The sequence below is a fragment of the Protopterus annectens genome, chromosome 15.part0 (genome assembly GCF_019279795.1).
Source record: "Protopterus annectens isolate FY-2018-M chromosome 15.part0, PAN1.0, whole genome shotgun sequence".
In the NCBI taxonomy this organism is placed as follows: domain Eukaryota; kingdom Metazoa; phylum Chordata; order Ceratodontiformes; family Protopteridae; genus Protopterus; species Protopterus annectens.
The window spans coordinates 428,954,992-428,968,867 of record NC_056749.1 but is presented as its reverse complement, the minus strand read 5'-3'; the positions used below and the strand labels follow the sequence as shown (position 1 = coordinate 428,968,867).

At 37.9% G+C, this 13,876-nt stretch overlaps 1 protein-coding gene across 1 annotated transcript in view; it reads left to right on the top strand.

Annotated features, from left to right (window-relative positions):
• The window catches only part of MTM1 (myotubularin 1), a 1,351,953-nt gene that overhangs the window by 397,515 nt on the left and 940,562 nt on the right, over nt 1-13,876 (top strand). Inside the window, exon 4 of the mRNA XM_044057169.1 lies at nt 9,219-9,313. Coding sequence (XP_043913104.1) covers nt 9,219-9,313 — 95 coding nt within the window. The remainder of the gene's footprint in view (nt 1-9,218; nt 9,314-13,876) is intronic.

The following is a 13,876-nucleotide window of genomic DNA, read 5'->3' as shown; positions in this document are numbered from 1 at the left end:
GGTATAATTACTATTAATAAGCTTACAATAATGTTAATGAACTACTATTAGTGAAGAAAAGTGTGTGTATTATCGGACATTACTGTACAGTGTAGATTTCTGGCATTTTGAGACTATGTCTGGTAGCTGACATCCTTCTAGGGATGATACTACATAAATGGTACAGATTACAACCCAGTCTGTTACCTGACCAGCAGCTGATGTGTCTCTAGGTATGATACAACATAGATGGTACTGATTACAACCCTGTCTGGTACCTGACCAGCAGCTGATGTGTCTCTAGGTATGATACAACATAGATGGTACTGATTACAACCCTGTCTGGTACCTGACCAGCAGCTGATGTCCATCTAGGTATGATACTATATAGATGGTACTGATTACAACCCTGTTTGGTACCTGACCAGCAGCTGATGTCCCTCTGTATATGAATGAGTGGTTTATAGCGTATAGACAAAATGTTGCGTGTATGAGGTGTTTTGGTAGCAGGTATGGTGAGTTTGCAAATTGTAGTGTCAAACTGGCTGCTGGTCATTGTGAATTGAAACTGATTTGTTTTGGCTTTGACTAGAGTAATGTGTCTGCTTGCTGCAAATGGTTTAGGCTGTTATTGTCAAGTGAACCAAAACCAGACCAGCAGTCAGCTCCCAGTGGACAAAGAATTCTACAAGACAAGTGTGGTGGGTGTGATATTTGGAGGAAGTCCGCCTCTATAGGACTGGCTACCTTCATGTTGTAAAGGGAACACTCACACTGTATTGCTACTGAATGCAGTTTAAGTTGAAGTATAGATATATGTGGGACTAAGCCATTATTTTGGGGGTGGGGTAGGATGACTGATTGTGGATGGGCAGTCTGGAAGATGGGGACAGGCAGCATGATGGCTGGGGGGAGGGGGCAGCAGTAATAGACCTTAGAATGCAAATAGAAAAAGTCTGGCTATACCGCTGCTTCTGGTCCCATCAATTTCCTGTTCTCCCTTCCATTCTACTGGTACTTCTCTTATCCTCAGTCTACAGATCACACTGGGGTTAACAGATCCCCCCACACTCTTATAGGGAGCTATATTCAGCATTTAGCTTCTGATTATCTCCATCCCGCTGTTACACCTGTTTCTCTCTTCGTTTTTCATATTGCACTTTATTTACTGTCCTCCTAACTTCCTCCTTCCAGCCACATCTTTCGGTGTTTTGCAATTGAGATCATCGCCTCTTTTAACTGTCTCACTTGTCCTCCCTCCATTACATCCCTATCTGCCTTCTCATTAAAATGCATATTTTGTAACAATTTTCCATTTTCAGTGTAAAAGGAGGTGAAAGTACTGTTTTGTAGTAATTCTTTAATGAAATGAAGATGCACCTTTGATATAACTTTAAAAGTTATCATTTTACTGTAGCTGCACAGCATATCTGTTAGGAAATTTTCAATCATTAGCTTCTGAATTCCTGAGTAATGTTGGATTCATGTCATTTAGTAGACTCTAAAACCACAAGGTCAAGAATATTGTACAAATACTGAAAAATAGTGAAAAAAACAAACCAGTGTTTTGCCTTCCTGTACCCCATGTCTAGGGAAGGGAGATTATTATAAATTCACTCATTTTGCAGTTAACTGAAAATACCTACAAAAGGGAAAATAGATTGCATTTACAACACTCCACCACTAAAAAAAAGTAAAAAGAAAAACATGCAAATATACATTAAATGTAAACAATGTGTTTAGTAGGTAGTATATAGGATTAAGTCTGTGGACTGTTAATGAGCTGCTGCTTCTTGTGCAGGGTAAAAGGTTTCATTCCTTCACCTCCATTTACCTACTGTGTGACACTTAACCAGACAGTGCTCCAAAGTTGCATATGAATAGGGACACTTATGTTCGTTGGGTTTGCCAATTCAACAAATGCAGTAGCTTAGCTAGGATGAGACGCAAAGGCTTTTAAAAGCTGGTATTGCATTTATGGTCAAACCTGAGTGTTGTAGTGTTCTCTGAGCGGTCTAAACTGCTTCAGCTGCTTGCTACATTTGTAGTAAGCAGTTTGCTAGTTTATAACAAAAAAAAATATATTTCTTTTTTTTTTTTTTTTTTTTTTTTACTAAAATTGGAGGGCTTTAGCACTTTATGCAGGGTATAAACGGTGGCAACTGCTTACTAGACTTTAAAAGAAAAAAATGTGTTTCTTTTGTATTTTAAACTACACTATGGAAGGTGGGTTGTATGCAGTAGGGTGCAGAAATTTTGAAAAAAATACACTAAGGAGGCAGTCACTGGAAACAAACTCCAGCTTTTAATGGTTGGAGTTTGTTTCCAGTGGAAGCATAATTAAAAGTTGGAGTTTGTTTCCAGTGACTGCCTCCTAAGTATATTTTTTGAATATTTTGTGTTGCTGTGTGTTTGGATTTGCAGAAATGTTGACCTGATTGGCTCCTGCTGCATTTCATTAGCCACTGGTACTTGATTGCAGATATGGTCTCGGCCATGTGGGTTTTAAAGTTTTGAAATTTCAATAAAACAACATAGACCCAAGCTAACTGTATGGTTGAGCTGCTAAACACTTTATAAATAACTAAACATTGCATTATGGAAAGTAGGAAAAAATCGGTTGTTAATGTGTCTTTCCTCAGTCCCTTAATGGCAGCACTGATATTGAGAATCACATATTAAAAGGATGCTTATTCAAAAGCTAAATTTTGGATATTTTGCAAATCAGTGAGAGAGTGGTTATTTATCAGTGTGTGTGTGTGTGTGTGTGGAGGAGTGTTGGAGGATTTCTGTTTCCCCAGGATACAGTAACTATGTGAATGTTCCCTTTTGAAATGTCTGTACTCAAAACACTAAGTGCCGACACAATGAAAAAAAGACAGATTATCGAACATTACCCTTTTCCTTTAAACTTTTTTTTTTTTTTTTTTTTTTTGCAGGAGGGCAAGTCCCTCCCCCAGATGAGGGAGTAACTCCACCTCACTGAAGTTATATATACCAACTCCAAGATTGCCGTACCTCCGAGAAAAGTGAATATTATGAGAAATAACCATCTAGGACTTGGGATACACAAGTCTATTTTTCACTCCAATAATCCCTAGGGTCTGGAACAAAATGTTGAACTACATATGATTATTGGGGAACATTAATTCATTTTAGGAAAACCTGGACATGTGAACGGGAGATAGCGTTTCATATCTCTTTTTAAGGATTCAGTGTTCCTCGACATTCCCTAGGCCTAAAACATATTCTCCATGTATCGCTGGCTACTTAGCTGCATTATTTTATGTGGGGGAAGAAGGAGGTGTCTCTCCTTTTTTTTTCCCCCCTCCATTCACCTTTATTGAATTATCACTTGTGACACAGGCAAATTTACATTCATATAAAAGTAATCACACTATGATCAACATAAGACATTTTACTTCACATATATTGCTATATATCATATGTAACCTAAGCAACATTGCATACATTGAATTCCTTCCTTTTTCTTTTTTAAACAAGAAACGTCTTTATTAAACCATCGCTTACTACATAGGCAATCATACATTTATACAAATGAGAACAAATCACACCTATACAATCCTAGTTGCAAGAATTTGACATCACAGACCATACTGACACACACCCCAGTTGCAAACATTATACATCATTTATAATCCACCCAATCTTTTTCAGTCAAACATTACATAGCTCATTTATGTCCTGCCACCTTTTAAACCTTATTCCTTCCTTGTATGTATTGTTCCCACAATTCCTATTTTTATGTAGTTTGTTCCTACCTTTTTCTAAATATCTCAGTTCCAGTTTTATCTCTGTTACTATATTCACTACTTGTAGTATAGTTGGTTTAGATTTTGATTTCCATTTTCTAGTAATTGCTTTTTTGGCAATCACCATTGTTAGACATAACAAGGCCTTATCATGCTTAGGCAATTCTGATTCTGTGTCATAGTTCAAAAAAACCATCTCCCACATCAGACCAATCTGCCCACCCAGCATCTCTGACAGTGCATCCCGCAGGGAATCCTTAAAGTCAGTCAGTTCACCGCACTCCCACAAAATATGTTCCCAGTTACCTCTTTCTTCCATGTCACATCTCCAGCATTTGCTGTATGCCTGAGGAAAAATTCTCTGGAGTCTACTTGGCATATAGAAATATTTATGGAAACATTTCCAGGCAAAAATCCTAAATCACTATGGTATTTTCTTACTTTCTGCTTCCCTCTGGATCGTCAGTGTTCTGTTAATGTTGTCAAATGTTTGCCTCCCCTCCACAAAACCACATTGATCCATATCTATCAGTTTTGGTATTACTTTTGCCATTTGTTTTAGCCATTATAGAGATGAACACTTTATAATCATGGCTTAGTATTGAAATGAGCCTGTATGAAACTGGATCTGATAGATCTTTACCCTCCTTAGGTATTACAGCTGCCACTGTTTTCTTCCAGGATATTGGTACTTCCCCACCTCTTAAAATACTGTTATACAAAACCTTCCAGATTTTTATCATTTTTTTCCTTCTAACTTCCAAACTTTCACAGGAATACCATCTGTTCCTGGGGACTTTCCTGTAGATTGGTTATACATCACAATCTTTATCTTTTCTCCTCCTATCCTAACTATTAATAATTGAGCCTCATTTACCTGTAACCATGGCATATTTAATTCTTCCATAAACATTTCCATTTGTGTCTTTTCTTGATTTTCATATTTCTCTTCTTTATAGAAACCTTCATAGAATTTCCAAAATATTTCTAATACCTGTACAGGATCTCTTGTTACCTTCCTTGTTTCAGGCTCCCAAAGTTTGACAACAGCCCTTTCTACTTTCTGTTGCCTGAGTCGTTGTGCTAAAAGTTTTTGTGCTCTAGTGTTATCAAAAAGCAGTTGCTTAATAATAACCTTTCTAAACTTGTGCATATTGTCAAAGTAATTCCTTATTTTCTGTCTAGCATTCTGCATTTGATCCTCTTCTTGTCTATGAAATTCTCCCTATTCTGCAATACTTTTTGTCAGTCCCTCTAAACAATTCTTGTAACTTCTTAACCATAGCTCCCTTTCTTTTATTTCCACCCTGTTTTTAAACTCCACCTTAATTTTATCCCACTTCCTAGCTATACTTTCAAAAGAGATTTCTGTCCTCTCTAACAGCTCCTGAATAATATCCACTACCCATTCCTTAAATTCCTCTCTTTTCAACAGATAGGTGGAAAAGCGCCAATGTCTCATTTTTATTTCATTACCCTGTGCTTTTATTTTAGCTATTATTGGTGCATGATCTGAAATAGTTATTGGGTGAGTATCAAGACCTTCAATTAAATGCACATGTTCCAGTGAAATGTAAATTCTTTGTAGCCTAGCCCAGCTATTATATCTTGGAGAATAATATGTGCATTTACTCTGAACTTCTGTTACTGAATTCACATCTTCCATGCCAAATATTTTCATAAATTTCTTCAAAAATCTACCCACCTTTGTTATATTCTCCCTTCTGGGCACTGCAGGCATGTCTTCACTGCTGCAAATCAAATTCCAGTCCCCACCCATAAGTAATATTCCTTTCTGAAAACTGATTATTTCTCCCAGAATTTTCTTAAGCTCCATTATTGCAGTTTTAGGTAAAATATAAATATATCCCAGTGTAATCCTCCTCCCTTGCCAGTAACTCATTAGCACTACAGATCTGCCATTATCTTTTTTTTATCCGTTTCTGTCACTATTGAGCTCCACTTGTAACTAATATAAGTACTCCTCTTTTCCTTTCTCCCAGATAGTCTGCTGAATAACCATCCTGAAAACCTTTCTTTATAAAATGTACATGCTCAGTTGTTTCCAAGTGTGTCTCCAGTAACATAGCTATTTGCACTCTACATTTTTTAATATAGTTCACAATTCTTTTTTGTATTTTTCTGTGAGATCATTGTCATTTAAAGACTTTACAGAAAGCATCATTATATTAAAAAGTTGTTATGCCCACCTTTTACGTATAACACATTTTTTGTTAAATGTCTAGTTCAAGCTTTTGTGTTACATGCATACATTGTTTGACAGGTTCAACTTTTATGTAGTTGTTTCTTGTCATATCCATTTGAGCATATGTCACATGTTACATTTTTTTTTATTGAAAGCCCGCAAACCAACCCCCCCTAAAAAAACTATTAATTTAATACTAACACACAAAGCTTTATAAATTTCAAATATTGAAGTTTTACCCTCCTAATAGGAATCAATGTCCCATACTGACAGCCACACTCGTAGACATGAGTTAATCTAAAACAAAGATTATCCATGCTAAGACGAATGGTGCAGACTAGGTTTCTTCTAAGTGATAACTGGTTTTGACTTATCTTTATAGCTGTCCCAGCTGGGAAACCCCCTGAATGCTTTCATAGAACATTATCTCTTAGCCAGTTTCTCTTTTTTTTTTTTTTTTCTGGCCAATCACGCTGCGCCAGAGTAACCAATTTCTCTTTATCAGACTGTCTCCATGGAGGCATGAGAACCAGACAGTCAATTTTTCATTATCAAACTGTCTTCATTGAGACATGAAAACCAGATAGTCAATTCTAAGTTATCAGATTGTTTCCATGGAGACATGAGGGCCAGATAGAGAATTGCTACTAAGTATATATTCATTTCCTAGAAAGCAGCCTCATAATATTCAATATTCTTTTTCATTTACTTGCTTTCTCTTAAAACTTGTTACTAAATCAGTATAACGTCCTTGATCTAGTCATTCCCCCATGCAAGAATGAGAAAAAGCACACTCATTTTTCTTTTGTTGTGCTCTTTTAACCAAGCTTTTTTTAACATTGCAGTGCCTACATTTCTTAATACTGAACTAGAAGAAAGAGAGAATGGAGAAAGAAGGAGAAAAAAAGAACAGCATCACCAATTTGCAACCCCTTTACACTTAAATATAACTGAGAAAACTTTAATTTGTAGAATGAAAAGAAAGCCATACACCACCAAAATAGCAGTATTAAGAAAAAATGTTTTCTTTACTTACAGTTAACTTTCTCCCCTCTCTTCCCCTCCCCAAAACATTTTTCCAAACATTAATGACATGAAGTACGACATGTACTTTAGATCCCCCACAAGTCCAACAAATTCTGAAAATGTCCAGTATTTCCAGATTTTCTTGTTCTGTCATATTTCACAACTACAATTATTGCACTGTAATCCCACAGTTACTAGTTTTATTATTGTTCATAGCCATCTCCCAAATCCTGCCTGTGCTTCATTTCCAACATACTCTTGATTCTTCTACTCCACGCCCTTCCTTCTCTCCAACATTTTCCATTGAAACAGTGGAAAAGGTTTCACAGGTACAGTCTTTATGTGGTCTTTATTACCAGAAGAAAAAGAAGCAGAATCTTCTGTTTCACAACTTACTTTTTGATGGACAAACTGTTGTATTTCCTCCTTAGCATGTACTTCATCAAAATGATTTTGTCCCTCCAGGGAAGAATACCTTTAAGGCAGCTGGATACAGCAGTTTGAATCTTACACCTGTATCTCGATCTTCCCTGGATAATGGAATGAATTTCCTCTTCTTTTGCCTGGTGTATGATGAGTAATCATTCTCCACAAACACTCTGCTGTTTCCTACTTTTACTATTTTGTCCTTCTGCCACAGTTTTGTCAGAATCAACTCCTTTTGCTGGTAGTATTGCTTACTCATAGCCAGGTTTGGAGCATACACATGTTGTCCCCTTTCAACTAACAACAACTGCTATGAAATATCAGTCCAGTTGCATATGTGTGCTTTCATGAAATTAATGCTTTCTGTTCCTTCCAGCTTCTCTGGTTATAGGTGAAAATCCCAGGTTTTCCCTACATGCTCTGTCCTCTAATTCTATTATTTTTTTTGAAACATCTCTTCCTGAGCAGTCTCATATTTAGCCAGCTTTTTCTGCATTTCATTCTCTGATTTTTGCAGCGTTATCACCTCATCTGAATATCTCTTTAAAGCTTCTTCCATTTTTCCAGCCTTTTGTTGTTTGTATTGATATACCCCATCATTGTTTCATTTATTTTAACCAGATCTGTGTGCAGTTGTCTTATATCTTCATGCAGGTTACTGAAAGTCATTTCTGGAGGTTGCATTCCTTTTTGCTGAACAGCTGCAGAACTTTCCCCAGTCTGTGTTTCTTCCTCACATTTTGTAGTTGATTTTTCCAGGTGCTCTGTATTTCATTTTCGTAGCATCCAGACAGCACACTTGCTAGCCAGTTACTAAAATTTACCCATGAGCACAGACGTCTACTGGCCTTCTCTGTTGAGTTTTTTTTTTCACACTTGGAGAACTAGAGTTAAGCTATTACGCAATGTGCAGCTGTCTTGGAAGTTCAAGTATAGGTAGACATCTTGATTTTTCTTAATGTCTGTTTCTGGAGTTGTTAAGATGCTCATTGGTTGAGTGTTCACTCTCAAGGGTTTGTGTTGGCCTTGGATCTGTAACATAGAATAATAAAGCAAGGGTATGACCCAAGCTACCCTGGTTTAACTAGTTGCTCTGATGTTAGAAAGACCAAGGCAGAGAAGAATGGGAGTGAGTGGCCACTGCCGACTCACTCATCCTGGGGAAAGTAGCAGTTTACCCATTACACAAGTAGCCTCAGCTTGAGGATTCAGGTACTGCAGGTAACATTTGTCAGCTGGGTGCCTTGTTTTTCATGTAAGCCTGAGTAGGCAGTTCCAAGATCATGCAGAGACACACACGGATGGATAATCTGTAGAGCAGTGGCATCAATGTAGTCACCAGCTATAACAAAGAGGGGTTAGATGGGGAAAAAGGGCCGCTGCCATGCATATGAAGACCTGTCTTGTGTCTGACTGTCTCACCTGAAGAGAAATTAATTGGTTTTATTGGCTCTTGTTTCAGTGAGTGAGTGAATGAGTGAACTATAAGGCTTTCTCCTTTTCTGGGAACAAGTGGGGTGACATTGGTCATGGAGAGGAAATGAATGGGACACTTGGGTGCCAGGTGGAGGGACTAATACTTCATGTATTTGCAAAGCGTGAGCTTTATTTAAAACTCCAGACAGTTCACCCACGGTAGTTCAGATTGCAGTATAAGTGCACTGTCCATGTAACTTTGTTGCACATGTTTTTATGTTGTGCTGTGACTTCATTAGTCCTTCAGTGTACTATATTATGTTTCATCTGTATTAATGGACTTACATCAGTATTAACTGTGTTGTTTCATGTTATTCCATTTTGTGTTTCAGACAAAGATGTAATCTATGTTTGTCCGTTCAATGGTGCTGTTAAGGGGAAAGTGTACATTACAAGTTATCGACTTTACTTCAGAAGTCAGGACCTGGTAAGCACAACTTCTTTTGACACAGTGCTATGTGTTTTCTTACATAAAGTTCCTAGGTTGTTGCAGCCTTGAATAGATCTGTACAAATTGTTAGTTAGTTGATGTGGTTTAAATATACTGTCTAGCCAGCACACAAGGGTCTACAGACTCTGTAGGCCCAGTACCAGTTTAATAACATATTTAGTGTCAGCACAGTCTGTTGGCACTTGTGCTTGCTGCATTTATGCCTGTTTATTTGAGTACTACAGTTTGGTATAGTAGATTTTATTTAAAAAGATGTTTTGAGATACATACATGATGGTGCAGCTGATAACCCTGTGCTTTGTCATCATCCATTTTCCACAAAGGAAGGTGCAGACTATTTTGGAGGTTGTTCAGTAATGTCTTTTCTATGGCTAAGGCCATGGTTGGAATGGTAGTAAAACAGCATACATTTTCTATAACAATGTCAATCATGGAGTCAGCACATACCTAGATCTTACCAGTGTGTTGTCTGGTTTCCACAGTGTTGCGTGGTATAGGGTGCTTTATCAGGTTGTTGGATAGTAGACCTGGCAGTGATGATAATTCTAAAAATGAGTACCCAAGTGGCAGATGATCATGTAAATATGGTGCAATGTCATTAAAGTAAATTTCCTGTCCGAGTACTTAAGATCATTAGAAGATAGGCTAGGGACTTGTCGGGAAAATAGTAGCAATACTTGGCAAGTGATCATGAGGACTGTAAGATGCCTACCATACAGACTTTTAAACAGATACACTTAAAAGTTCATGCTTCCCCTTTCAAGCACTTGATACTGCTTATCATTGGGGGTTCCGTTAGTTAAAAAGAAGATTATGGTTAACTGTGATCCACTTGATAGTGTGTGTGTGTGTGTGTGTGCACGCGCATACATATAAAAGTGTTTATTTGAATTAAAGACAGACTAAACACGAATGATCTAGTAGAACTGATTTAAAGACATTTTGTCTAACCCAGCATAACTAAAAAAAAAAAAAAAAAAAAAAAACAAAAACATAACAAAATACATTTTTTTTTTTTTTTTTTGCTTAAGGTTCAAGCCTGCTTCTGCACCTCCCACATTCCCCCAAACTATATATAAAAACATAAAGGTTGTACTACGGTGGAATAAAGGGAAAAAACTTGGTGACACTACATAACAATCGTTCAAAATTCAACACACTGTGGTAAAGCAGAGTGAAGTATGTGTGTGTGTGTGTGTGTGTGTGTGTGTGTGTGTGTGTGTGTGTGTGTGTGTGTGTGTGTGTGTGTGTGTGTGCATGCATTACAGATTAGGTAAATGAATAGATTTGGCGTATATGTCTGTGTTTTAGGTCAAATAAAGGGATAGATTTAGTGTACGTATGAGTATTTGCAGGTCAGGATTAGAGTAATACCCCCCCCCTGCCCATCTTAGTGATGCATGATAACCTTAACCCTGCCTCTTACCTTAAAAAAAGCTTTCTGTAATACTGCCACTGTTCAGTCGAACATGTGCTGAATTTTGTTACAGTTATAGTTAGTACATCAAAAAAGGAGACTTGTTTTCTTTTCCAGTGTACTGGGTTTTGTTTTTTTTCTGTCTTTTGAATTGTCAACATGTTTGGTTTTCAGTCACTTAACATGTTAACTATTTAGTGTGTGTGTGTGTGTGTGTGTGTGTGTGTGTGTGTGTGTGTGTGTGTGTGTGTGTGTGTGTGTGTAGAAATTAAACTACAGGGAAAACTGGTACTTTGTGAACATTGAAGTTGCTGTCTGACACTCCTTAAAGTCAAGAATGATGAACATATTTCAGTTGTGTTTTTAACTAACCTTATTTGTAGATGTTAGAGTAGATCATTGATACAGTACCCTTTCCCACCTGCCTTTTATACTCACTTGCTCTCTCTCCACCTTGGGCTGGGGTGGGTCCTCTCATCCCATTCATTATCCCCAACCCCTTCCTGTCCCTTAGATCAGGGACCCTGTCTCACAGGATAGAAAGTTGAAAACTGAGCGAGGACCATTGGACTTCTTAGTCCCTAGACAAGAATGTCCTGAAGAAGACGCCTACTGACACCCTCTTTATACCCCAACATCTACAACAGATGTCTGCCAGCTTGGAGGATGGTGAAGTTATCTGGTATTCAAACTGGCTGTGAGCTTCTGCAAGGTAGGAATTCAATAATGATTCATTGAGCTACATGAACATCTTCAGTTGTAGAAATTTAAAAACACTACTGTACTTTTAAGCTGAGGTTTATCTGTTCATTGTTGCTAACAAATTAACTCAATACTTAATCTGTTTCCTTCTCGTTTTCTTTCTTTGATTTACAAGTATACTTACAATACCAGTTTTCATAGCCATTCTTTTCCAGTGGTAAGTTTATCAAGCGGATTTATTCCTTTGTTACCAACACCCCCCCCCAACTAAATATGTGGTACCATAATTGTCTCCTGTGCCCTAATTTTAGCCATCTATTATGGACTATGCTATGGAAAAGCTGTCCAACATTCTTGATTTGTAAGACCTGAAATCTCTGAAGGGAGCAGGTAAGACTGTAGCTTTGGTAGGCCTTTGAATAGCTTGCTGTACCATTGTTTCTGTAGCTAGGATGGCAGCCCTGGCATTTACCTACATAGATTGATCTGGAACAAGCTGTTGCCTTTTTAGGATGAGCTTGGTAAGCGGTGCTGGATATGCTCCTTAAAAGAGATTTCCCAGGAAATAACTGAAAATTCCAGGAATGGAGTATGACACATCCACTGTGGAGGGAATGCGTGATCCCACTGTTCTCTCTCTGTGTATGATCATAGTTACTAACAAGTTGAATGTGTTTGAGAGCCTAATAAGGCCAGTCAAGTACCAGGTCCCCTTGCCGCCTTGGGCCGTCTGAGAAGTCTGAGAATGCCATCAGTTCATTCATCTCCTTAATAATGCTGACTGCAGTCATCTGAAAAGATGTTGGCTTTCCACTATCTGCCCCTTCTTAAAGAGCCATCACCCGAGGCAGGTGTGTTTCGTATATTGTAGAAATGGTGCAAGTTGTAAAATTGCTTGAATTTCTTCCAGCATGTTTTGCTGTCATAGAGTAATGCCAGAGAAATTTCTGGTTCAGGCTCAGTATATTTTTCCTTGCAAAAAAATGTCACAGAAACTGCACTAGGTAGAAACAGAAGAAGAAAGTTTACTTTCATTTGTTCCTCATTTTTAAGGAGCATTTGTCTGTTTCTGAATCTGAGCACTTCCAGTCTTTGTGTCTGGTATGTAAAGCTTTCCAGGGTCACTGTTTTGAATTTTGATGGTACTTTTTATTCTGTATAGCTTTTGAATAATGTCAGTAGTAAACATGCCTGCCTTTTGACTTACGATTTGGAAACTTGCAGAAGGGAGTGTGTAGTTTCAGTAGTAAGTAATGCCATTTTGCCTATTATGTGTTACCATGACCATAACTATAATGTTGACCATGCTGAGGCCTTGCAGCACAGCTGCCTTTTGTTGTTTCCTTCCCTTAATGCCCAGTTGCAAGTGCCAACACCCAATTCTGTGGAATCAGATTTAGCTGGACTGTTCCCTAGTTGGTGAGTGGGGGGTCACCGTCAAGTAGAAAAGTCCTTTCTGCTCACGGTAGTGTATAGTAAATAATCCTAGATTCATTTCAGAATGAGAAGTTCATCCTCTGGCAAGGAATCATAAGCACAGTGATCTGGCTTCCTGTGTACTGTCTCCCACTTGTGCACTTTTGCTATCCATTTGGCCTGCCTTCACATGTGAGACATTCACTGGTTCTTTTGCCTCCAGTGGCTACAGAAACTTCATTCCCTTTTTAAATAACTCCTTGTTTTTGACCCTTGCTGCTGGTTAGCATATTCATGGTTCTAATCCTCCAGTATGGAGACAGGGATCAACTACAAATTCAGTATCAAGTTTATCATAGTACTTAATTCCTTAGCACTTAAACATACTTCAGAGGGAAGCAGTGAATCTGATGTAATGGTTTTAAAAGAAGACTCATATTGTTACACATATGAAGAGTTGCTGTTTACAGAATAAGTACTTTAAGAACCGTACTAAAAATTGTTCCAAAATGAGCAAAAAAAAAATCAAGATTAAGTTAACAAATGTCCCAAAATGATGCAGGTCTAAATGCAGCATAGAATTTGAAGAAATAGGATGTCCTGCTAATTGGAGTTATAAAAAAAAAAAAAAAAACTCTGTGTCAGCTCCTGGAAAATGTCATTGAGCACTGGAAGAAAACAAAAGTTTTCAGTGTAAAATATGCATCTCCAAATGTTTCCAAAAAGCTGTCAAACATCTTTAAAGTGACATCTGAGGAGTAGTTCTAGAAAGCAACACTGGCACAGTCAAAATCAGCAGTCTTTGTAAATTCAGCATCACCAGGGCTCTATCAACAGACTCTCTGCAGACAAAGATACTAAGCAGCAAGGCAAGGTAATTGGCAGCAGACTCTACTCTACTAGCCAAAAGGAGAAGGAGACTAAAGCACCAAACCATACTCTGGACAACTCGGTGTACAAAAAGCTCCTATTTCTGTATATTGCCAACAGACTGCCAACAACAG